The sequence below is a fragment of the Pelodiscus sinensis genome, chromosome 5, assembly GCF_049634645.1.
Source record: "Pelodiscus sinensis isolate JC-2024 chromosome 5, ASM4963464v1, whole genome shotgun sequence".
NCBI lineage: Eukaryota > Metazoa > Chordata > Testudines > Trionychidae > Pelodiscus > Pelodiscus sinensis.
In genome coordinates, this window is record NC_134715.1 from 10,608,506 (window position 1) to 10,635,418 (window position 26,913).

Genomic DNA, 26,913 nt, shown 5'->3' on the forward strand with positions numbered 1-26,913 from the left:
CTTTCTCTTCTCTTTTGTTTTGTCCTGCTACTGAGTGTAAGAGCATGTCTACATGAGGAAATTATTTCAAAATTGCACAATTGCTAAATTCGAAATAACTCCTGAAATAACAGCATCAAAATAGCATGTCCCCAGCATGGGGGAGCCTCAAAATTAGTCCGAGGCAGGGTCCATTATTGTGAACACGCTACCTCGACTTAGAGCCCCAGGAAGCACGGGGGAGTAATTACTTTGAATGATTTTGTGGAGTAGCTATTTTGAAATAGCAGTGGTGGAGCATCCACACTAATGCTATTTCAAAGTAACTATTTTGAAATAAGCATTAATCCCCGAGGAAAGCAGGAGTACAGATTTCAAAAAAGCTAGCCCATTATTTCGAAATAACGGGCTTGGAAGTGTGGCTGCTCCACTTGTTTTGAAATAAGGGGGGTTATTTTGAAATAACTTCATACTGTAGACCAGGGCTAAGTGTATGATATTAATCCACACAAATTGCTGTTTTTTCTTTTCACAAAACCAATCCAAGTACTGTGCATGCAAATATAACTAAAGAGCATCAAGATCTGTAGATAAAAGGCACTTGACAAGGGTCTATTGTGATCAATATTATTAATATTACTATTATGAGTTGGATTTTATTACTGCTATGCAATCTCTGCAAAAATAATAATTTTTAGTTAGTACATGAGAAATTCCTGTGTCATCCATCAAACTGATTCCACTTTAGAAGAAGAGTGGCTAAAACAAAGTCAAGATAGAAAGTCCAAGTTGTTTTTTTCTGAAAGAATTAATGGTGATTCACCATTATATATGGAGTACAATTTTCAAAATCTCCTAAGCAGGGCCAGATTAAGGCGGGGGGACTAGCCAGGCAGGTGCCCGGGGCGCCAACTTGTGGGGAGCACCTGATGGCAGCTGTAAGGGGCGCTGTGCGCCCGGGGCCGGGGGCTGCGCGGTACCCCTTAGAGCTGCCATCAGGTGCCATGGGGCCGGGGCCATGCGGCACCCCTTAGAGCTGCAATCAGGTGCCGTGTAAGATTGCAGCTGTAAGGTGCGCAGCGCGCCGGGGGAGGGAGCTGCGCATGCGCCATGCTCTCGGGGGCGGAGCCACGCATGCATTGCATGCCCGCTCTCCGGGGCGCAGGAATGGCTCGAGCCAGCCCTGCTCCTAAGTAACTCAGGCACCTATTTCTTATTGACTTAGGTGCTTTTGGAATTAAACTCATAATGCCTTGATACTACAGTCAGTGTGATGTTAATAATTTCCTATTTCTTTTGTGTGCCAAAACTCTGCTTGAAGTGGGGGAAGGGGGAAGCTGTCAAGTTGTGGCTTCCTCATCTTCAGTGTTGGCTTCAGTTCCAACACCACTTACAGATGTTGTCACACAAAGCTACTGATTTACGGACCTTAGAGGAACTCATTATGCCACCCATGCTTCTTCTGGCAGCCTTCTGACATGCCCTCTCCTTCTCCTGATTTGTCCCCCATTTCAGGAGTCAGGAAGCAGGACGAAGGAACTGATCCATATCTGACACAATTACACCCTGCCTTCTATTATATTAATTATCTTGGCCGTCAAGGACACGGAGGCTGTTCTGTAGAGGAACTCTTGACTGCACCTCCACTTTTAATCTTAGATCAACAGACAGAAAAGGCCCAAATGTTCAGTGTTTCCCTCCCACTCTGAGGCCTGGGCCCCACGCTGCCCAGTTCCCGGCCCTACCCACCTGGCCACTCACTCGTGGCCGTACAGCTCAGCCATGATGCCTCGGGCCCCGCAAACACGTTGGCCGAGCCTGCAGATGGCTAACCAAGTGTGTCTTATAGTACACTAGACCAGGCAGGTCAGCTTAAGGTGCACCATCTGGCTAAGCAATATGTGGAGCTAGATTCAGCTTACCTTAAGCCAAGCCATGGTAGTGTGTACACTGCAGGAGGCCAACAGGAGCACACGCTCCCGTCAGCTTCCCTTTATCCTTGAAGTATGAGGTGTACAGGATGCCAACAGGGGCTGCCCTCAGTATTCGATTGGGTGGGTCAGCATTTCAGTGGGGGGAAGGGGGGGTCACGCTAAATTGAACGCTAGAAGATCAACCTCTGAAGGGTCAACCTTCTCTGTAGTGTAGACAGGCCCTTGCTACATAGAAAGATGGATTTGACAAACATACTGAATAATATTTAAAACTCTCTCTGAAGCATCCCTAAAATAGACTTCCTGTCAAAACTAAACCATACACAAAATTTATGGTGATGTGGAGTAGTAAAAGATTTTATTGGGGTTCCTTTGGGATGTCCTGTGTAACTCACTCGTGGCTTTGCCACTTGCAAGTAATTCAGCCAACTCACGACAGCACATCTTTATGCCACACAAGAATATACGCTCGCTCGCTCTCTCTCTCTCTCTTTCTCTTTCTCTCTGCAAAACGGGGTTTTCATCTAAATTGCATGTGCAAACTAGCAAAATTGTATGTGCACAAATGGAGACCAGGTTGAGAGCCCTTTGACATTTTGATCTGAAGTATTTAAATATGAAGTCGTACCCATCTTTCCCTCTTGACTCTTATGGTGAAACTGCTCTTTTCCATGGCTGCAAGTTGTGATATCAGAAATGTAGGATCAACTGTGCATGGCTGAATTAAGCAGCCACAGCAGAAGAAGCTGGCTGGTGACAGAGAGAGCGCTTAGTTAAACAAAAACACATCTGCAGTAATAGCAGGGGAGACTCAACAAATGACTAGCCAAGTACATTGCGTTTTGCATAAATGTTCTTTTGTGAAGTCTGTTCTAATGTGACAGTCTATCATTACATTCAAAGCCAGATCAGTAGGAGGGATTCCTCCAAAAACAAATGTGTGGGGCTGAAGATGAACCTGATTTTTCCACCTGGAGACTTTGGAACCAAAACATGTATGAGGTTGCAATAGAAATATTTGAAGAAATCCTATTCTGCAGCAGGTAGAAAAGATAATTTAATTACTCAAAACTGTGGGTGAGTGCCAAATTTCTAACAATGCCCTTAGTTCATGGTTCTGACATTTCCTTATGCTGGTTTTTTGGTAAATAAATTATCATTATTGACCAGTGGCAGATTCAGTGAGTTCATTGTCCTCTGCTGTGCCCAGGGAAGACAAGGGAAAATTAAACTAACCAAATTCAGGCCCTAATCTGGAAGAGTTACACACATGCTTAACTTTTTGCACATGAATAGTCCTAGTAAACGCAAGAGGGTTTCCTCACATGCATCAAGTCAAGTACATATATATGTCTATGCAGAATCAATTATGATAATTATTAGCATCATACTTACAGAGAAAGGAAGAACATCTTTTGCTGAGGTACCCTGGATTTGTCCTTCGCCATCAAAAATATTGTAACTTCTGGAACCTTGTACACATGGACAATCTGGATTGAATCCTATTGCCTTGAGACTATATTTTATATGTCTTACTGGACTTATTAGAAATGTTTTGAAGAAGCTAGCCAGGGCTCAAATACTGTAGCACAAGTGCTACCCACAGTGGGATTATACTCTGAATGGAAAGCCTCACATTTTATAATTTGCATTACATCAGATTACAAAAGGTTGTATATATGGTCATGTCACGTCACATGACCTACTTTGACCCCTTGTAAAGAAAGCCTGGATGAAATAGTTTTGTCCACAGAAGTTCAAACATGTGATGAAGTAGAAGATTTAGATGTACCTCAAGATGGTATTTGTGTTTAAGATTTTTTTAGAATTAGGTAATGGCATATTTTTGTATTTATATCTTTTTTACATTTTTTTCCTTCTTCCAAGGGCCTGATTCAATAATAGATGATAAATTGATTATTTTTCTTTTGGTGAGAATAGAGGTTTTTGACATGCAGAAGTTAAACTTTGTAAACTAATTTAGTCTGTTGGGTTCACTAAAACTATGTCCATACTACAGAGATTTTCCGGGATACCAAAGGTATTCCAGAAAAACTCTGCCGCATCCAGGGAACGCGTCCATTTTTTTGGAACAGTTTCTGAAAAAGCAGGCACGATCTTTCGGAAGCCGTATATTCTTCATTTTATGAGAAATAAGGGCTCTTCCAAAAGACGAGGTTTTCCCCACTTTTGGCCCTGTGTAGATGGGTAAAATGTCAGAAAAGCCTCTTCCAAAAAAAATCAGAAAAAGGTACGCAAACTGCAAACGCAATTTGCATATCTTTTACTGGAAGAAGATTGAAGTATGGACATAGCTTAAGAACGTTTACCATTTTAAATCAGCTTCAGAGGGGTAGCCAAGTTATTCTGTAACAGGAAAAACTTAAAAAACAACAGGTTTTTTAGGAGCACATTAAAGACTAACATAACATGTAGATGGTATCATGAGCTTTCGTGGGCACAACCCATTCTTCAGATGACCGGAGTGTTGGAAGTCCAGATCCAAGAATAAATAAGGGAAAGAGGAAGCGGGGGAGAAGGAAAAATATGGAGGGGAGGAAGAAAAAAGAGACAGAGAGTAGATAAGCTTCAGAGGGATAGCCGAGTTAGTCTGTAACAGGAAAGACTTAAAAAACAAATAGTCTTGTAGCACCTTAAAGACTAAATAGTTACAAGAGACTAATAAGAACCAAGTCAATCAAGTCAATTTCATAGTAGAGTTTCTGAAAGCATCCTTAGTGTTATGACTCATTTTTATTTTACTTTATTTTTTACTTTAAAACTAAATGGACTTTTTACTGTATTTTTCAGTTAAACAGAGAATCTTGAACTGCCTTCATATTTGTTTTTTCTCCCTCCCACAAATGTGTATGGGTACTTAGTTTTTCCTCTCTTTACAAATATATATGTATACATAGTATCACGAGCTTTCACAGACAAAACCCTCTTCCTCAGATGATTGATGATTGAAGAAGAGGGTTTGCCCATGAAAGCTCATGATACTGTATATATAGTATAATAACATAGTATAGTATAATAACATACTGTGGTATAATAACGTCAATAAAATAGTGCACATCCACACAGCAAGCCATTATTTTGAAATAATGGTGAGCTGAAGGACTTCTTACTCCAACTCATGGTAACCCTCATTTCATAAGGCGTAAGGGAAGTCGAAGGAACAAAGTTCTTCCTTCGACCTCCTGCTGTGTAGACAGCACCAAAAGCCGAATTAAGCTACTTTGACTTCAGCTAAGCAATTAATGTAGCTCAAGTCGCGTAACTTAATTTGAGTTGTGACCTGCTGTGTAGACGTACCCTAGGGCGCCACAGAACTACTAATTGAAACCCCTTAGTAAAGTCAAGATATCTACCACTTATCCCCATCCACAAGACTTGTTACTCTGTCAAAGAAAGCTATTAGCTTGGTCTGATGTGATTTGTTCTTGACAAATCCATATAATCTTATCATTTTCTAGGTGTTTGCAAATTGATTGTTTGATTATTTGCTCCATTATCTTTTCAGATACTGAAGTTAAGCTGATTGGTCTGTAATCTCTCCTGTCTTTCATGACTTTTTGAAGTTAACCAGTAATGGTTCGTATATCTTCTCAATCAGTTCCTTGAGCATTCTAGGATGTATTTTATGTGGCCCTCCCAACCTGAAGACATCTAACTCATCTAAGTATTTTTAACTTTCTCTTTCCATGTTTTATCATCATACCCTACCTAATTTTCACTGGCATTCATTATACTACTGATCTTTTTGGTGACAACGGAAACAAAAAAGGCATTTAGATTTTCTGTTATCATCTCTCTTCTTTCAGCAAGTAATAGGCAACCCTATCCCTGGTCTTGCTCCTGTTTAGACATGGTTTCACTCATGAGTTGGAGCTGAAATTGTCTTGTTTGTCATAGTAAATTCCTGTTATGGGTTAACCATCAGAGAAAGCTTCTTGTTTTTATTAATCTCTTTTATTTGAGCACTGACAAAATTAACTTGTAGTCTTGTCTCTGCAGCCTGTGCTCAGACAGAACATCACTTCAAAACCATGTTTACACAGAGAAGCAAAAATCCAAAGTCTATCGAGCTTCTTTCAGTCTGAGAGCAGTTGCTTGACACTTAGAATAAATAAGTGACTGGGAAGCACATGTGCCACATACACAGCAAACATTTCTTCTTCTGTAGGGTAACCCTGCTTTTTTTTTCTAAAGAGTTAAAAAGCTAGAACATCTGCTTCTCAGCCAGCTATTCTCTCCCACAAACCCTGCTTCTCAAGTTCAAAAACACTGCTTAACTTTTTCCTTTTTTCCTTTTCTTTCACTTTATTTGTGTGCTTCTGAACTTTCTGGTGCGTATATGTGCCTAGAATCACACAAAGTAAACAAAGTAAATTGTTAAGGAAGACACAAATCAGCTGAAATACATTGACAGCGGTTGGCTGCTAGTAGGGATGTTAAATTTAGATGAATGGGCTAATCGAATAGTCGATGCAAGTTGCATCAACTATTTGATTAGTTGATAAGGGCACCTCTGCCTTTGAAGTGTAGCAACAGATCCAGGGCTGTTGCTACACTTCGAAGTTGAAAGTGCTGGCCCGGTGCTCTCCATGGCGTTTCAAAGCAGCAGCACCAGATGGAGCCTGGGGTTAGCGGGGTAGTCCCAGCTGAATCCAGACTCCATGTGGCACTGCCATTTGAAGTACCCCCTTCTCTTCCTGCCCTTGCTGCCTCTTTCTTATAGAGCAGCAAGAGTGGGGGAAGCGACTAGCTGACTAGTGTGTCGACTATCTGATAAGCATTTGCTTATCAGATAGTTGACTAGTACTTCACATTCCTATTTGCTAGTATTAACAAACAGTGGCTTATCACACGAGGCTTATTTTATGCTGTCTAGTTTAGGACACCTCAAAGACCACGCTCATTTTGGAGCTCAAGAGCTGTCACATTAATCTACGGAATTTCTGCCATATAACTGCTTGCTATGCTGATGTTATTGGTAGCATTATGGTAGTTCTTAGAGGTCCCAACTGAGAATCACTCTACAGAAATGTAGTAAAATCTGCCCAGAAGTGTGTACAAGCTAAGCATACAGGAAGGATTATTCTCCCCATTTTACCGATGAGAAAGTGAGGCACAAAGAGTTTAAAGCCTGGATTTTCTAAAAACCACAAGAACATAGAAACGGCCCTACTGGGTCACATTAATGGTTGATCTAGTTCAGTGCCAGGTGCTTCAGAGGAACTGAATGGAACAGGCACTCATCGAGTGATCCATCCCCCATCATCCACTCTCAGCCTCTTGCATAGGTGCTGGAACCTTGGGTGTTTGGAGTCCTTCAACACCTTCTGGCTTGAACATCAACATGTTCTGTGGGTTGACTCTGCGCAGTGTGAAGAAGTACTTCCTTTTGTTTCTTTTAAACCACTGCCTGTTCGCTTCATTGGGCAGCCTCTGTTTCTTGTGTTACGTGAACGAGTAAATAACTCTGGTCAGCATGTGCAGATGCAGCCACATGCTCAGAGAACTCAGCCTCCCTTGAAATACCACACTCTCGGGGGAGGTTTTCACAAGCGCTCAGCTCACTAAGGTTCTGAGTGGTTTTGAAGGTCGGGCCCTAAGAGTCACAGTGGAAACTTCTGGGTGACGAGCACTTTTGAAAATCTGGGCCTAGATTTTAGTGCATGGCTCTTACAAACCTGCCCTTGAGCACTTTTAAAAATGACACCCAGGAAATCTGCAACCAGGCCCACCAATGGTGGGGGAGGAGGAGGAGACAAAGGGAGCAATTACTCTGGAGCTCAGTGATTCAAAGGGGCTTCGAGCTGCCAGCTGCCGCTGCTGCAGAATTGCCATGGGAGCACTGCTCCACACAGCTCTGAGGGTTGGCAGGGCACGCTGCAGTCTGGGCAGCACTAAAAGCTGACTGCCCTTAGCCCCTTCCTCCCACATTCAGCCTAGGGTTGCCAGATACTTCCACAAAAAATCTCAAACATGGCGGGGGAAAAAAAAGGTCACTGCGCCTTTAAATCCCTGACGGCCTTCCCGTCCGGTACATGTCCAGTATTTTCTGGGTTTTTTATTGGATTGGGGCCACAGATACCAGACTATCCAGACAAAACCAGACACCTGGCCACCCTACTTCAGCCCCACCAGCCAGAGGCACAGAACTGCCCCCTTCTGCACACACACGTTGCCCTGGGGCCCATGGTGGCTGCGGCCCTGCTGTCTGTAACAGAGCTAGAAATTGTATCTAGGACTAATCTACACTGCTGCTTAAGTAGATACAGCTTGCATCACTCAGGGGTGTGAAAAAGGCGCTCACACGCACCTAAGCAATGTAAAGTTATGTAGGCTGAAGTGCCATCCACTCTGCACTATGTCAGTGGGAGACACGCTCTCGCTGACATGTCTTCCGCCTCTTGTGGAGGCAGAGTAATTATACTGACACCTTCACCAGATATGTTGTACATACCCAGCTGCATCTGCACAGGAGCGCTAATGTAGCGTGGTAGTGTGAACTTGCCCTAGAACTCCTGAATCCCAGTGCCTGAACTGCAAGAGCAGCCCTATTCTTGGTATCTTGCCTAAGTGCTTGTGACGATTGAAGAGATTCCCCACGCAATTGTACCTAAACCTAGCACATGGTAGTCAGGATGGAGGTGGTCTTTTAATAAGAGCCTGATCCTGCAGTCCTTCAACCCAGAGCACTCCCATGTACCTTGGGGAAAGCTATGCATAGCTAAGAATTGTAGTATTGCACCTTGAGTAATGATTTTAGCATCTGTGTGGTCCCAACACAATGTTATTCCAGCAACACCAATATGAAATAGGTTCCTGTGTGTACTAAGAACCACAAAAGAGTTTTACCATTTAATCCAAGGAAAAGTACATATCTGCTTTATATTACTGCTGGGTTTTTGTTTGGCTGTTTCTGCTAACTAAATAAAGCATCAAAGAGCATTTATTTTGGTGTTCCAAACTAGCATCAATCACTGCTGTTTAGGGGAATGCAATCCAACATTTGGATTCTAAACCGTGAAAGTTTATAAGTGATGTTGAGCTAATTAAAATGGTCAGGACTTGAAGGTATTTTAAGTGAGGGAAAACCAAGACAAACATACATTTTACTCTTTTTTCCCCGTATGTTAAGATCTCAGTTTTTTGAATCGCACTTGCCCTTAGACCACATCCTGCTTATTTTGGATGTATTAGAAGAACTCAGGATTAAAGTCTGTTGATCCTGTGCTTATTCTCATACACCTTATTTTTAATTCTTTTGTAGAATTATAGGTAAGTAAAAGATATGTGTTTTCTGAAGAACCAATTGGCATTTTTGAGCATAGGATAAAGAAACTGAGGTAATACCAGATGTATTACTCTTACAAGAAAGAAAACAGTATTTCCAGAAGAAAGTGTGAATACAGTGAAAATTTGTGCACAGCAATTTGTAAAGTCATTTTACACCATAGTTTACTAGAATGTTTTGATTAATTTATAAAATATCCAGCATCACACTTGCCCCATTAAAATAAGATTTAGTAAAAGATAAAATAAAAAAAAGCAGGCTACATTTTACACTGTTTTCACTCCTGTGAAGGGTCAGGGTCAGGAATGTATTCCTATTTGCAGAGCAGACATGTGAATGGCATCTGTTTTAAAGATACGGAGGTGAGCGCCTTTCTTTCACTGTTCACTGGGATTTCTATTAGAAGTAACGTGATCTTCAGGTGACAAATAAGGCCAACCACTGCAACAAAAATAAATTGCTGGTCATTAAATATATATTCTAACTTATAATGCATTTTAAGCCTGTCCTTTCCAGTCAAATTCTGCTTGGGCCCTTGGGTCCCCACCTGTGATACTGTCCATATGAAAAGAGAATGAATAATGAATAATTGACCTAAATATTATCTGTCTTTGCTTTCCTGCCATTTACCTTCCATTAGTCATACTTTAAAGTACTTTTGTTAGATATATGATTCACCAGACAGCAGGGATGGCCTCTTAATTTTCCCATATTATATCTTCTACACCACATTTAACTGGAATCCATAAGAGGGATCTCTCAGTATTGCGGCTCATAGATCACACTAACTTATTTGCCAACTCTTAGATCCCAGTTCAGCAAAGTCCTTAAGCACATGCTGAAGTTCCATCCAATTGGGACATAAATACATGCTCACGGGCTTTGCTGAGTATTGCTAGGCTTAAGCGAGTTCTTGGAGTTAAGCCCACGTTTAACAGCTTTCCTGAATCAGAACCGATGTGCAGTTCCCAACTGTGGGGATGTCTTTTGCTACTGTGTCTTCAGAAAGATAGTGACCACACACACAGGGCTGCCAGGTGTATGGTTTTCGACACAAATGCCTGGTTGAAAAGGGACCCTGGTGGCTCTGGTCAGCACTGTTCAAAGTCCAGTCTGCAGAGCTGCAGAGGTAAGGCAGGCTTCCCTTCTGGTTCCTATTCATAGAGACAGCTAAGGGGCTCCATAAGCTGCTCCCACCCCAAGCATCAGCTCTACTACTCCCATTGGCTGGGAGACATGTCCAATGGGAGCTGCAGAGGTGGCACCTGTGGCTGGAAGCAGTGTACAGAGCTGCCTGGCTATACCTCCATCTAGGAGCTAGAGGGGCACATACCGCTGTTCCCAAGAACTGCTTAAGGTATGTACTGCCTAGAGCCTGTACTCTGCCCCCCAACTCCTGCGCTTCAACCCTCTGCCCCAGCCTTGATTCCCTCCTACACCTCAAACCACTCATCCCCAGCCCAATCCCACAACCTGCATCTCCAGCAGAAGTCCTCATTCCAGCCCCCATGCTCCGACTCCCTGCCCCAGCACTGATTGCCCTCCAAACTCCTAAGCCCCAGCCTGGAGGCCCCACTAGCACCCCAAATCCCTCATCCTCATTCCCATCCCCACACAAAACCAAACACTTCTGCCTGCACCCCCAGCTAGAGCCCTCACCCCCACCTACCCCATACTGCAAACCTCTGTCCCAGCCCACAGAAAATGAGGAAGTGATTGAGGGTGGGGAGAGCAAACAACAGAGGAAGGAGGGATAGAGTGAGTGGGGGGCATGGCCTCTAAGAAGGGTAGGGCAAGGGCAGGGCCTCAGAGGAGAAGTGGAGTAGAGGACAGGGCAAGTTTGTTTAGTTTTGTGTGAGTAGAAAGTTGGCAACCCTCAGCATACAAGAGTCAAGGGTGAGTTTTTCAAAGGCACACGGAGTCACCAATAGATGATAGTAGTGACCTCACGTCCCTCTAAGGCTTCAGGCCACATCACTTATAGCAGTAATAAGAATTAATTTGCACTTGAAGTGTTTCACAAACGTAAACTGACTGATGCTCATAACATGGAGATTAGAGACAACTATTAGCACCAATTTAGAGATGAGAAAAATGAGGCCTAGCAAGATTATATAACTTCTTGTAGGTGATGCAAGTCTCTGTTCTTCTACAGTAACTTTTTGCCAAGTACCAAGGGACTGATCTAGAGCCCACTGCAATCAGTGGACTTTGGATCAGACTCTCAAAATAATTGATAGTTAGTTCTTTAACCACTGATTTGATCCACTTTGTTTGGAAACAAGCAGATTGTCCTCTCCAGCAGGAATAGGCACCTCCATGTTGCGTGATGGAAACTTGACAAAATTACTGGATTTAGGGATGGACGTTAGTGATGGGTGATGTCATTCAGTCATCATAAAATAGCACACAGTTTTCCACACTGAACAGTAAGCTAGCTAGATAGCTAATAATAGTACTGTAATGATAAATTCAACTCACTTTATTGGTTTTGAATGTACCTTGCCACCATAATCAATATTTTTTGTGGGCTCAGGCATTGACATATACATTTAGCGTAAAACCATATATTCAGTGTATTGTTGTATTGTTGTCACTATTTTTTATTGTTCTTCTTTAAATAATATGTCTTATTGTGATTTTCTTTAAATAAAAAAAACCTACTGGACTTGAATTTTCATGTTCATATCACATGTTATTTTTAAGCTATATTTTTAAAAAACACAGAAATTCAGGTCAGATTCTTTCAGCGAATGGCCTGATCCTGCATCCATTGCTGGTAAGAGCAAAACGCATTGAATTCAATGGCTGTAGGACAGGCCTCTAACTAACTGTCCACGAGTATTGTGTCAGCTCAAACATTGTCACATCTGTATTTTTCAATAAGCCACTGTTGAGTTTACAGGGGAAAATTAATCAATTAACTTTGATTACATAGAATTGTATTTTTGGAGTCATGTATGGACTGTTGTAGTGCACTGTTATTGTATTATACTAAATTGTATGCAATGCTATACTGTTTAGTCTAACTTATTTAATTTGCCTTATCTGCCATTCAATCTGTATTGGAGTTGAAATTTTAGATTAAATCGTAGTTTTCAGGAAGAAAGAAACTGAAATAAAAGAACTTGGGCTACTAGTTCTGCCAATGATTAATAGCAAGGGTTCCTTGGAACTTAGGGTATGTCTACACTTGCCCCCTAGTTCTAACTAGGGAGGCAAATGAAGCATACCGAAGGTACAAATCAAGCGTGGGATTTAAATATCCCGTGCTTGATTAAATCGGACTACGGTGTCCACACGTGGCGAGTTAAATTGGGCAACCGGCATTTTAAAATGACAATCGGCCACGATTATGCTAATCAAGCGCAGGATATTTAAATCCCACACTTGATTTGCAACTTTGGTATGCTTCATTTGCCTCCTTAGTTTGAACTAGGGGGCAAGTGTAGACATACCCTTAGTCTTTGATTTCCTCTGTTTAATTGTAGCCCTACGTGAAACAGGGTTTTGGTTTACAGAAAATGTAGAACTGGGTACAGAAAATTTTATATTTCAGTAACAAAATGTTTCACACAATAATCATTTCATATTATTTCAGTTCAGAAGAGCCAGAGGTTAATTTGTGTTGGGGAAATACACTGTAGCAGCCAAGTTTTGAATTTAAAACTGGAGAAAAAAATCTAATTACATTTCCTTCTTTTGACTAACATACATGGAAAGTGAAGGGGAAAGGTCTCTCAGTGGAGTAGGTTTCCCTTCCCCTCACTGTGACCCCACCTCTTCTAGACAAAGGTTATCCTAGGGTAGTTGGGAATCTCCTCTGCTTTCTAATGGGGACATCCCCTCCGCAGGGTAGGCTGTGCTGTGAGCAGGGGCCAGGTGGAACACATTCTTAGAGGAGGGGTCGCATCTCTGGCGGCTTCCCAAAGCAGTTCCCTGTTGCTGTGGATGGAGAGATGCAGCCATGGCTCCACATCAGGCACATTGCCTCCATGTGCAGGCACCGCTCCTTGGAGTTACCATGGTCACAGTTCCCTTTCCTGGCCAATGGGCTCACTGGAAGTCATGAAGTCAACTCTCTGGGAGGGGGCACAGAGGCAGCATACAGAGCTGCTCCCATGAACCTCAACATTTTTACCCCAGACACTTGTGTCTATCTACAGACAGGTTGCTGACCCATGCTCTCCTGTAGTGTATAAATCAATTTGCTATTGGGCCTGTTTCTCATTTAAACTAAGGTGACTTTACACCAGGGGTTTTCAAACTCAGGTCATGGGCCCACCCAGGTAAGTGGCTGACGGGCCGCAAAACACTTTATCTAAGCATCCATAGGCACCGTGTCTTGCATCTCCCACTGGCTGCAATTTGCTGTTTCCAGCCTAGCAGCGATTGGGCCTGGCTACTGCTTCCCGCAGCTCCTCTTGGCTGGAAACAAGAAACTGCAGCTAGTGGGAAATGCAAGACTCCATGCCTATGGACACTAAGGGTACATCTACACTGCACGGCTATTTTGAAATAAGCTATTCTGGAATAGTTATTCCGAAATAGCTTATTTCGAAATAACACGTCTACACTGCAGGGAAGCTTCAAAATGAGTCCGAGGCAGGCTTCCCTAATGTAGACATGCTCTCTCAATTTAGAGCCCCAGGAGGCACTGGGGAGGAATAACTTAGAATGGCCCTGGTGAGGGACAATTTTGAAATAGCAGCAGTGGAGCATCTACACGCGCCTTATTTCTAATAGCTATTTCAGAATAGACATTATTCCTCATAGAATGATGTTTACAGATTTCGGAATAAGCCATCCGTTATTTTGAAATTATTTCAAAATAACAGAATGGCTGTGTAGATGCTCACATTATTTCAAAATAACGCTAGTTATCTCGAAAAAACGGGCAGTGTAGACGCACCCTTAGATAAACAAAGCATCTCGCAACCCACCAGTGGCTTGTCCGGGCAGGCGTACAACCCAGGTTTGAAACCTCCCACTTTACACAACTATAACTGAAAAAGAGATCTTATGATGGAAGGAAAAATAATTTGTGCTCATTTCAAGATCCATTTAGCCAGCTAGAGGAGTGCATAATGTTGGAAAATATGAGATATTGTGTTTACTAAAATGGTAGCAAAAAGGAGAGTTGTGTGTTCTACTGACATAGAGTTTTTCAATACATTTTTTTTCTTTTAAGGATTTTGAATGTGCAGCTGACAGAAAATCCACACGCTTCCTTTTCCTTACTGGCAATTAATTGGATGAAACATCTCTTAAATTTAGAAATGTATCCTGGAGGCTGAGGTGGAACTTTATGTGAGTCATTAGGTGTGTTCTGTGTAGGGCTGCCAACTTTCTAATCCTACAAACCTGAATACTTTGCCCTACCCCCTTCCCTGCCCCTTCCCTGAGGCCTTGCCCCTGTTTCTTCTTCCCAAGGCCAAAGCCCCCTCCCTTAGTCACTCTGTCTTCACCATCCTCACTTTCAAGGGGCTGGGGCAGAGGCTTGGGTGAGGGAGGTTGGGGTAAGGGCCAAATGGGGCGCAGGCTCTGGGGTGGGGCCAGAGAAGAGGAGTTTGGAGGACAGGAGGGGGGTTCTGGGCTGGACAGGGGTCTTGGGTGCAGGAAGGTGAGGGCTCTGGCAGGGATGTGGGCTCTGTGTGAGGCCAGAAATGAGGAATTCAGCATGCAGGAGAGGGCTCTGGGCTGGGGAAGGGTTGGGCTGTGGACTCATAGACGACTCTGGCTGGAGGTGCAGGCTCTGTAGTATGGCTGGGGATGAGGGGTTTTTGGCTGCAGGAGGGAGCTCCAGCCAGGACAAGGGAGTTGGAGTATAGGGAAGAAAGGGGTGTGTGGTCTCCAGTAGGGCATTCTGGTGTGGGAATGATCTCTGGGCTGGTTCATGGGATTAGGAGGAGGGAGGCGATTGGGAGTGCTGGATCCCAGCAATGCTTACTGTAGGTCTCAGGAAGCAGCCAGCAGGTCCCTGCAGCTCCTAGGTGCAGGGAGGCTCTGTCCATGAGCTCCCCTTGCTCCCTCAGGTGCGGCCCTGCAACTCCCATTGCTTGCGTTTCCCAGCCAATGAGAGCTGCAGAGCTGGCACTCAGGGGCAGAGATGCAGAGTGCTGGCTCTGCAGCTCCCATTGGCCGGGAGCAAGGGCAGCTGCAGGGGCAGCACCTACAGGCATAAGGGGAGCTCACAGACAGAGCCTCCCTACACTTAGGAGCTGCAGGGACCTAGTAGTCACTTCCTAGGACCCGTGCACAGCCAAGGCAGATAGGGGGCCTGCCTTCACCTCAGGCCCCTGCTTTGCTGCCAGCCGGACTTTGAATAGCAGTGCCAACCAGAGCCACCAGGATCCCTTTTGGACTGGTCAACTAGACACCTGGCAACCCTAAACCTGTTCCTGACGCATAATGTTCTCCCATCATTTACAGTATTTGTCAATATGTAGATTTGTAGGCCAGGTTATGCAATGGTGTGTGACTCTGACAAGGTTCGGAGTTCGGGTTTGATTCAGATATATTCCCCAAAATGAGCATGCTTATCCAAACTCACTGAAACTTCTTGAACGTGAACAAGCTGGTTATGAACCTCATGAATCAATGAACCATTGCTGATTTTCTGCAGGAACATGCAAGCATATTCCAACTTTATGGCTGAAAAATCAGGCACAACTCCATCAACTTCAGCAGAGTCACATCTACTTGCACCAATGGTGAGGGGTGTTTCTTTACTGTGATGATTCTGGTGTTAACCCCCAGAAAGAGAGAGAAACTTTGTATGTTAATCTCTGACAAATTATAGTGATGTCAGTGTAATCCAGGTCATATTTTAGGCCTAAACTACCCTACCTAAAGTGGCCCTTTTCAATACTATTTTGAAGTAGGAAGGGAGTTTTCTGTTTCTTTTTCAGCAAATGATTAGCTGTTACAAAACCACCATCCTTAACAGTAAAAAATATCGAATCTTTTATTATGCTGGCTGTGAAAATGTTTTAGTATATCAAACAAATCCTGAAGTGGGCCTTTCTGATGGGTTTGAAGATAATCGTGGCTTACAGTTTGACATCTTTTTTGCAGTTTTGGGGTTCTATGGCCAATAGTTACATAATAGTTTCTGCATATTCTACTGTTGAATGTAGCACTTTAGTTCCTTTAGTTTGAAAAATTGTCTCTCTATTAAAAAATGAAAACTTTTCATTTCCGCAATTTGCAAGCTTTTTTTCTTTTCAAAGCTTTTAAATTGAGAGATTAATCAGAACTGATGTTTTCTCACAAACAGTTTTGGTTTTGGTGAACTGACCCTTTTAAATGCAAAAAAATTCCAAACCAGCTCTATTCAGGAGGCAACTGTACATTTCTGGTAAATGAATATCTGTGTTTCTTCTACTTGCAGCAGGATACATTAAAATGTTTAATAGAAGAAGTTGTAGAGAAAACTGAAGAGAACTGTAGAAAGATAGTGTTAAATTTCACATTTACTGGGTTTTAAAAAAATCTTTTAACATGAAAAGCTTTATCTGCTCTTGATGATTTCAATTAATAAAAATGACATATAAACTTAGAAAAATCCTTCTCTGAGGCGGAAAGGTGTGGCAAAATTAAAAAGTGATAGAACATCTTAAGAAATTTCAAGCACATTCATAATATTATGAATGAAAGCTTTATAGGTGATTAGAAATGAATCACAAGAGGAAAAATGAAAAACAACGCTGACAGATGATAGGATCAAAAGCTTTGGGTTTTCAGAGGGAATCCTTTGTACCTTTATCACAGGAAATGTCTTTTTTAAATATTTTTGATTGGGTGTTTGAAGTTCAAAAAAGAAGTTTTGAGGATATTAATAGGGGCAGTTATTGACTTCACTGTAGATCTGTATTGATTTATAGATGATTGTATATGAACACCTATTTAAGGAAATTAATTTTATAATCAGAAGTGAGTTGAAAGACGTCCTTTATGAGTTATAGTTATAGTTATAGTTATAGTTATAGTGCAGATAGCACATGCACATGCATTCTGCCAACTTTTTTCTTTTATTATTGGACCATCCCAATGTAATTAAAGTTATTAAAACGGTAACCTCTGAATTTTTAAAGAGATGAATCAATTGTTCATATATTTATAACAAGCTTCTAGTCTTCTGTCTAATCACAGATGCAGTATGAGTAGTTGTACTTGTCACCAATTTAAAAGATTTTTTTTTATTTATCATACAATTCAGTTCAGTTAGCTTCTCACATGGCGGAACGTGCTGGGGAGGGGATAGGAAAAATCAGCATTATGCTGAAGTAGCTGGAGGTATCCTTGTATTAAAAGTTTTTCTGGCTCTACCAATTAGAAATGTGTAGGGTACAAAAGATGTGAAGTGTGTTAACATAATATTGTATGGAAACTGAGTGTGAACGAAAAGGAGAAGCGTTGTGAGTGTAACTCAATGGTTTGCCAGATTAATGTGTAGGGTACAAAAGATGTGAAGTGTGTTAACATAATATTGTATGGAAACTGAGTGTGAACGAAAAGGAGAAGCGTTGTGAGTGTAACTCAGTGGTTTGCCAGAGAAATCATTATGTTACAGCAGTTTAGTGATGTTAAAAATTAGGAATCTTTGTTATAAACTGTCGATATGATGAGGCTGCCATTTTTCACAGATGTGCAAAACTTCCCACTCAGGGTACGTCTACACTAGCTCGTTAGTTAGAGCTAGGTAGGGTAATTAGGGCAAGCGGAGTTGCAAATGAAGCCCGGGATTTAAATAACCCGGGCTTCATTTGCATGTTTCCGGGCATTGCCATTTTTAAATCCCCCTTAGTCCGAACACCGTGCCCATGGCTACACGCGGCACAGACTAGGTAGTTCAAATTAAAGATCCTAATTCGAACTACTGTTACTCCTCATGGGGAGTAATGGTAGTTTGAATTAGGATCTTTAATTCGAACTACCTACTCCGTGCCGAGTGTAGCCGCGGGCACGGAGTTCGGACTAAGAGGAATTTTAAAATGGCAGCACCCGGGAACATGCAAATGAAGCCCAGGTTATTTAAATCCCGGGCTTCATTTGCAACTCCGCTTGCCCTAATTATCCTACCTAGCTCGAACTAACGAGCTAGTGTAGACATACCCTCAGATATCACCTGGGTAAAAACCCAAACATATTATCGAATGCATACTTGTGAATCTCTGCTATCTGATAACCTGTATGAACCAGGAGGACAGAACTATCAATCAACCAAGTCCTAGTCCACTCCTGTCCTGCCAATTCTCCTTTTGCATTTTGTGAAATGTGGGGAAACAGTCGCCTCAGTCTTCCAGCCCTACTAAAAACTCCCCTTGCAAGGAAGAAAAACCCAGGGAAGCTAGCCCATGATACTCTTCTCAGTGCCCTGACTCTGGCCTCCCAATGAGTCATCCCACTAAGCCAATGAGAGTGGATTCCCTTGAAGGCCCAGGATTCACCTTAGATTTACAGGTCTATCCACTGATCCATTGCCACTTTGACTTCTCTATTGGAATGGAGGATCAAGACAAAGTGTTTGGGAACATTCTGAATCCCAGAAAGATCTTTTTCTTCAGTCAATGTGACAGGCTTTCTGTTGGTGACCTTCCTCCATGCTATCCTTCCGTTCTTTCTACGAGGAAGGGTTCTGTCAATCATCCTCCTTTCATTTTCAGACTCTCTGTGGTTCCTTCTACTCTTCCCTGAAGAGGTTTCTCTCACTGATCCCAGCCTAATCCTGCCTCCAATCCAACCCTATTAGGGCCTCACTGACCCAGCTCCCCTCATTCAGTCCATTGGGATGAAAATGACAAATCGCAAAAAGAAAAATGAAAAACAAATTCAGAGAAAGGATAGGGGATCAAAAACATTTGATTGTGAGAGGGAGGCTTGAATGTGTCTCTACGAATTGGACTTCTCTATGGTGGAATCAGAGTTCAGCTGCTCAGAGCTCCTAGTTGCATTCTAGATAAACCCTCCATAGAAGAGTACTGGTTGGTATAACATCTAAACATAGAATCATAGAATAATAGGACTGGAAGGGACCTCGAGAGGTCATCGAGTCCAGCCCCCCACCCTCAAGGCAGGACCAAGCTCCGTCCACACCATCCCTGACAGATGTCTATCTAACCTGTTCTTAACTATCTCTAGAGAGGGAGATTCCACCACCTCCCTTGGCAATTTATTCCAATATTTGACCACCCTGACAGTTAGGAATTTTTTCCTAATGTCCAATCTAAACCTCCCCTGCTGCACTTTAAACCCATTGCTCCTTGTCCTGTCCTCAGTAACCAAGGATGGCTGGAGAGAGGAGAAGGAAATGTACAGCAAGCAACGCATGACTTGTACATTTGAAATTGTTAATCTTATCTTCTCATACCTATATCCTTCTCACTTTCTCTCAGGAACACAGTTTTACTCTGTTTTCTTTAACAATAACATTCTGTGTTGCTAATAGGCCAGAAATGGGGTAGTACACTAGAACTGATCTTGGGTGGCTGATAGTTTTTGCCTCCTACTGAAGCTATAACATTGAATCTAATAGTAGACTAGAAAAAGAGAGATCTATGACATACAGGACTGCCAATAAGTAACTCTTCTGTGTGGATTTAACGTGGATGGTTTTATGCCCCTTCTTATATATATTGGGCTTTTAAAATGTTATAAGCCACCTCAAATATTTTAAATAGAGAGGTGGGGTAAACATATTTTTAAATAAATAAAAAATAAATAAAACTTTACCCCGTTGAGTTGAATACATATGTTGCCTTTTAATGTACAAAGCTGTCCAAACTAAACTATAGCACCAACACACATATGCTACTAAAAATTTCATGTGCTATTCGGCATCTAATTTTTTTATTCTTGTCTGTACTATATACTAGGTGAGATCAAAATCCTAGATCTTAACACTCCAAATTGTAGAGGAGTTTGGATCTGGATGCACTGGCAGTGTATTTATATTTCAATAGACGTTATCACTCTGTTTTTAGTGATTGGCATGCTGTATTCACTTTAACTAATTTTAATTAATTCTGGAAGCTACTCCGTGGAGCCTTGTACTATACATTAGACAATATGGGCCAGAGTTTCAAAAAGGCCTCTCTTCATTTAAAGTGCTTTTGAAAGTCTTATCGTAAGTAAAATGATGAATTCTGAGTGCTTTTAAAAATCTGGTCTCTATTTAGTTGCCTCAATGGAAGCTGAGCTCTTCTGAAAATATGTCTCAACTGTGATTGCTGAGCACTTTAAAATACGGCCTTCAGCTCCTTCATGCCAAATAAAAAAGGGAAAAAATTAAAGAAGTCAGTGATGCAAATGAAAATGCATTTTACTAAAGTATTTTTTGTATTTCTAATTCCTGGAGTTCTCTGTTTTTTTCCAGTCCATAATCTTCATTCGTGACCGAAATTCTCGTGGTCAAGAAGTGTCTGCCTACATTGACTATGCACACAGGCTGAAGGTTGATGAATTTGAAGTCTACTTTAATGGAAAGAAAAAGCTTTTTCCAAGACGCACTGATCTGAGGTATTTTTCTACATTTTCTTTTCACTTACTTGAATTTCAGAAATGTACGTATCTACCTTATATTTGAGAGAGTTTGCATCTTTCTGTCTGTGTGTCCATCCATCCATCTGAGTCCATTTGTTCAAGAACTCCTCCTAAATGGTAAGAGCTAGGAGCATAACATTTGCCATGCACATTTATCATAACTTAAATCAAGGTCAGGGTTTGGTTGTGCCAGGACAATGGGATGTGAGTGGAATGTGATTGTTTCTCATCAAACAGAAAGGGAAAGGTATGATCGCAAGGACAGTTATACCCCAGAATGACCACAGGGTGGCAGCAAATGCCTCAGCCCCAGGGAGCAACCACCGGCCAGCCAGTATGGCTCCTGCTGCTCTCACCTGGCCCCAAGGAGCAGCTGCCAATCACATCTCTTACCCTCAGCTCCCCCACACACAACTCCCAACTCCCTGCCCTAACACATTTTAGCACATTTTCCCAGAAATTTTTCCTTGAGGTGGACCATGAAGAGGTTGGCACAGCATAGAGCCATCCTAATACCCGTGGCTATTTCCATGGTTTGGACAAACTGTTGTTAAATGTGACCTTGCTGTGGGTGAAGATTAAGTGGATGAGTAGGACAATGTGTAACTATAATGTTATATAAAATTATAAACTCCTAAAATGAACACACACTGAACAAAAGATGAACTGCCTATAAGGGAGGAAGCTGCTGCACTTTTGCATTCTTCAGTGGGATTACTTCCCTTTTTTTAATGCAAACAGCATTTTGAAAACAGCAGAACCCCTATACTGTGATGATCTACAAATGATTATGTATACACACAACTAGAAGATTTACCCAGCATTTCTCGAGTCCTTAACTCAATTAATTTTTGGTTTTTGGAAAATAAAATGAAAATGTTCATGTTTCATTTAAATCATTGCTCTGGGGTAGACCTGGGTACGAGGGGTTCAGGCTGCAGGCTGCCTTGGGGAGAGAAGACAGCCCCAGCCCTATGTCACTACAGCAGCTTGGGGCCTAGTAAAAAGCGCCTGTCCATGGCAACTGAAGCTCCAGCGGACACAACAAGGGGTGGGGTACGTGTCCCCCAGCTAGGCGGGCTCCAGCTTCATCTGCCCACAGCACTCCCCAGCCAGAGTGAAGAATGCAGCAAACTGTGCACTTTCTCCTCACTCCCTGATGCAGGGGAACAGCCAATAATGTTCCCATACAAACTGCCGGGGGGGAGGAGCTTCAGCCCCCTCTTCCCTGAAGGGCACGTAGGGATGGGAGGCTCTGAAGGGAGGGGGGGAAGGCATGCCCCAGCCAACCCCTTTCACCTGCCTGGTGATTCTGTCTCTTTTCTGCATGGTTTTATGAGAAGCAATCCCATTCCAGGCACATCCCATTTTCCTGGCACAACCAAGCCCTTACTTTGCTTTAAGTTATTATAAAGGAAGCTGTATACTGAATTTGGTGGCCCAGCTCTTAACATTTAGGAGGCGTTCTTGAACAAATAGATGGACAGACAGACCTACAAACTCTTTATAGTAGATATAAAATATAAAATAAAAATAAATGGACAACTTCTGTACATTTTCCTTCTGTTCATTTGCTTGTCACTAGATGGCAGCACTGAGGCATTCAAACAGAGCTGCAGTTCTCTTGCATTACACCAGATGGGGATCAACATGCCCGTTTTCGCCCACTTGCACCATGAGGATGTGTGTATCGGTCTTTAAATACTGCTGTAAAATACGATGGATATTGTCTGTGCTGTGTACTGAGATGTATTAATTGATTGATATACAAGTTTCCTAAATATCCTCTATGGTGGGCTCTCATTCTTGCACCCAACATTTCTGTTTAGTCCTGGTTGTTTTGTATTGCAACACACGGTGTCTTATTCAGGACTTTAACCTCTTGTTCTCTTTTCATGCCCTAGCCTAGATCAGCTGAAGGACAGAACCTAAATTGCATCAAGAGAGATGTAGGTTAGATATTGGGAGGAATGTCCTTCGTGTAAGAGGAGGTGGGCACTGGCGCAGGTTGACTGGAGAGGTTGTGGAGTCTCTGTCTCTGTTTTTGGACAGGCACTTGGCAGAGATTGTCTGGATGATGTTTGATCCTGGCTTGGTGCAGGGATGGAAAGGATGGCCTACAGATTCCCTTCCAGTTCTATATTTCTGTGAGTCTCTAAGGCAGTTCATGAACAATTGGACTACCATTTGTGTCCGGTAGTATAGGTTGGACCTCCCTAGTCTGGCACCCTCAGAACCTGACCAATCCCAGATGAGGGATTTTGCTGGACCAGGGTGGTCATTTCTGGATCCCCTGCTGCCCTCAAACCCTGGCCCAACTGCTTCCCTCCCAGCTGGCTTCCCCCTCTCACTGGTCCCGCTGCCGTGTCAGTCTCACTCCCCTAGCAGGCAGCCCCGTGACCTCTGCGCACCAGACTCCTGCTGTCATGCCCAGCTCCTGCTGCTGCACTGGGCAGCCCCACAGCCTCTGCACTGGGCTCCTGCTGCCACACTCGGGGTTCCCGCAGCCACATGTGGGGCGCCTGCGTGGGGATGTTGCCGGACCTTAGAGTCCTGGCTAAGAGAGTTTCAACCTATACAACATATTGATTGCCCTGCACAGTTTCACCCTCTTTAACTCCATTATTATTAGCTGTGCATGTTATATCATTATTAGAGATAAACCCGTTCAAAACTCTGGATCTAAACCACCCACCTGAACTTCAGAGAAAGTCCGAGTCAGTGCATGCTTCCCCAAGACAATAACATGTTTATTCAGATCTGTTGTGAAGTTCTTGCCACATTACTTATCAGGCCAAGAAGAAACCTCTCATTCTGGGATATGTGGCACATTGCCAGGGTGTTAGCTGCATCACAGAACAATGCTTTTACATGTAGCTGATAGGCCTTTGTATTGTCATGCAGCACTTCTCGTCTTATGTATGCATGCCGCGATTTAATCCTGGTTGTGTCTCTTCTTGCAATGGTCTGCTGGAAAGTTGCTGTCCGCTTGGAGCACAGGGAAGAAACATTTTTTCCCTCTGGCTAGTGTTTCAGCAGTGTGCAAGATTCAAATCATGTGAAGTAGTGAGCTCATTTGAATCTGGATATAAATTAACAAGAACAATAGTCCTCTTAAAAGTATGAACAAAGAGGATCTCAAGGTGCACAAACCCTATACAGGCAGTCCCCGAGTTACGTACAAGATAGGGACTGTAGGTTTGTTCTTAAGTTGAATCTGTATGTAAGTCGGAACTGGCGTCAGCCGCTGCTGAAACTGATCAGTTTCAACCGCGGATGAATCTGGACGCCAGTTCTGACTTACATACAGATTCAACTTAAGAAACCCAGGTGTCCCCAAGTCAGCTGCTGCTGAAACTGATCAGCGGCTGATTCCAGGAAGCCCAGCGCAGAGCAACTCTGCCTCGGGCTTCCTGTAGTCAGCCGCTGGTCAGTTTCAGCAGCGGCTGACTTGGGGACGCCTGGGGCAGAGCAGCTGGGGTGCTGCTGGGTTGCTCCAGTAGCGCGGCTCCTCGGCGCTACTGGAGCAACCCAGCAGCACCTCAGCTGCTCTGCCCCAGGCGTCCTGATTCAGCCGCCTCTGAAACTGACCAGCAGCGGCTGAATCAGGACGCCTGGGGCAGAGCAGCTGGGGTGCTGCCGGGTTGGTCCGGAGCAGCGCTGCAGGACCAACCCGGCAGTCCCCAGCTGCTCTACCCCAGGGGTAGGCAAGAAAAGCCTGGTCTGCTGGGGGGTGGGGCACTAGCTGCTCCCCCCCCCCCCCCCCAGCAGACCACGGAGACGGGGGTGGCAGGACCGCCCAAGTCCTCCACGGCTTTGCTCCGTCTCCCTGGTCTGCTGACCTGGGAGACGCGGAGCAAAGCCGCAGAGCACGTGAGCAGCGGGACAGCCCAAGCACGCCCGGGCTGTCCCGCTGCAGGCGTGCTCCAAGGCTTTGCTCCCCATCTCCCTGCAGACCAGGGAGACAGGGAACAGCTTTTCTTGCCCCGGAGGACGGGGGCGGCGGACCGCGGTGCATCTGGGCGTCCCGCCGCTCCCGTCCTCGGGGGCGAGAAAAGCCCCGTTCGTAACTGCGGATCCGACATAAGTCGGATCCACGTAACTCGGGGACTGCCTGTATACTCACATACGGTGAGACACCTTACCTGATTCACAGGGCACATTTAAGTCAGGGCATGTTAATGTTGATACAATGAGGTGCTAGGGCATTCCATATACTCAGTTTTCTATCATACTGAGAAAGAAAGAAAGAGATCCATCCAAAAATGGCTTCTGCCCAAAAAGAAGCTGTAGGCTTTTAGGGAGCAGGGTGAGGACTCTGGGGATACACCATCAGTCATTTTACTTGGGAGAAGCCAGAGCTCACAAGCAATAGGCAGGTAGTGGGCAAGCCAGGGGATCTGGGGATGTTGCTGCCAGGCAATTCTTTTGATCTGGAGAATCTGAAGACAGATTCTAACATTTATATTCAAAAAAGAAACTGAAGAAGCAACTTTTGATTAGGAAAGACAGCATATACGAAGTAGCAGCTTTCGAGCAGAGGGTCATTAGCAGACTACGTGTGAATCAAAGTAGCTGAAAGAAGAAGAGAGCTAGGAAGGGGGAAATATCTGGTCCTATGGCCACTATAATGCAACAGCACAATGTAGTAGAAAGAATGCACAGTACATACATCCCCAAAGCTATATTCCTTCATCCTCAATAAGATTCCATTTTAATATGGGCTAGAAATACTTTGAACCAGCAAGGCAGTGGGTTGAAAATGCTCAGACCTACAACCTTCACATATGCAAAACACTCATTGGACCAGTTCATCCTCTCCATGCCCCAAATGGTTTACATTAAATTATAGTAGGAAGGAATTTAACCCAGAGACTTCAATGGGATTTTTGTGTCAGAATCAAGAACTATTTCTAATTATACAAAATTAATACAACATCTGGATATCTGAGTATGTGTAAACTAAATGCCATGGGCAGTTTGCAAATCTACCTAACTGGATCTTGATTTTGAAGCTGGAGAATGCAATGTGCTGTAGTGTTTCCAAGCTGAAGATGATAACCAGGCTTAGAACAAAGGGCGCAGTTTGGTTATTGTTATGTATGAACAAAGTATGATGTTTTCCAGTGTTGGCAATTTTATGTCATTGAAATCTGAGCTTCAAGGCCTCAGAACTTCTGAAAACCAGACTGCTTTCTTAGGAGCGAAAGTGGATTTAGAGCCTAATTTTAAGAAACCGCAAGTTTCAAAAATCAGGCCCAATTCATACTCACAATATGCTTGTGACATAATCGCCTCATTTTATGGAAGTTTTGCACGAACATCTTGACATTGAATTTCATAAGGTCACAGCTTGTGGTTCATGATCCTTGTTTGCCCATTTGACATTTGCAGTTTCCACACCCATGCATGCACACAGCTATTTGCACATGCAGTTACAATAACAAATAGGTAACATATTTGCCCGTAAGGTAAATCTTAAACCGTTTCTCTTTAACAATCAGTATCATTTTCACATGCCGTGGCCTTGCTGACACTGGTTGTCTAGCATAACTCTTTGGAAGCAAGACCTTGGGATTTTTGCATAACCTTTAAACAATTCTGGTGTCTTTGGTTAAGAATGTGGTGTTTCAATATCCTGTACCCTCCCTTTCCACTTCCTCTCTTCACCACATTTGGTAGTAAACAGAACGTTTTGTACTTAACCAAAATTTTATTTCTGTTTACACTGGGTAGGAATTATAGTGACCAGTAGCCTTACTTATGGAAGAGCATTGGGCAGAAGCAAAGGTGGCCTCTAATTGTGGTCCAAGCCTGAAAAAAGTTTAAATGTAGAGTGAGTCTGGTTCACTAAACCTCAGCTATGTATCCCAGAATATTTTCATCCTTTATGATATGCTGAACAGATAATAGAAACACAATCAATCCTGGAAATATATTTTGAAATAAAAGAGTAAAAATCCAGCAGTCTCACAGATGAGCTGATCCAGTGGCATGAACATCAGGATCCTGCTGAAGTTAGAATGTGACATTTGGATTCCAAATCACAACAGCATGCTGTGTCTGAATTCATATCCAGCAGCTAAACCAAAATGGTGGAAACCTCTTCTTGCAAGGCTTCTGCCATTTCACCACCCTCCTGATAAT

General features: G+C 43.2%; 1 protein-coding gene across 1 annotated transcript in view; it reads left to right on the forward strand.

The window, feature by feature from the left end:
- CFAP299 (cilia and flagella associated protein 299) overlaps positions 1–26,913 on the forward strand; it is a 362,695-nt gene that overhangs the window by 297,387 nt on the left and 38,395 nt on the right. The window contains exon 4 of the mRNA XM_075929470.1: positions 20,600–20,742. Within this exon, the coding sequence (XP_075785585.1) occupies positions 20,600–20,742 (143 nt within the window). The remainder of the gene's footprint in view (positions 1–20,599; positions 20,743–26,913) is intronic.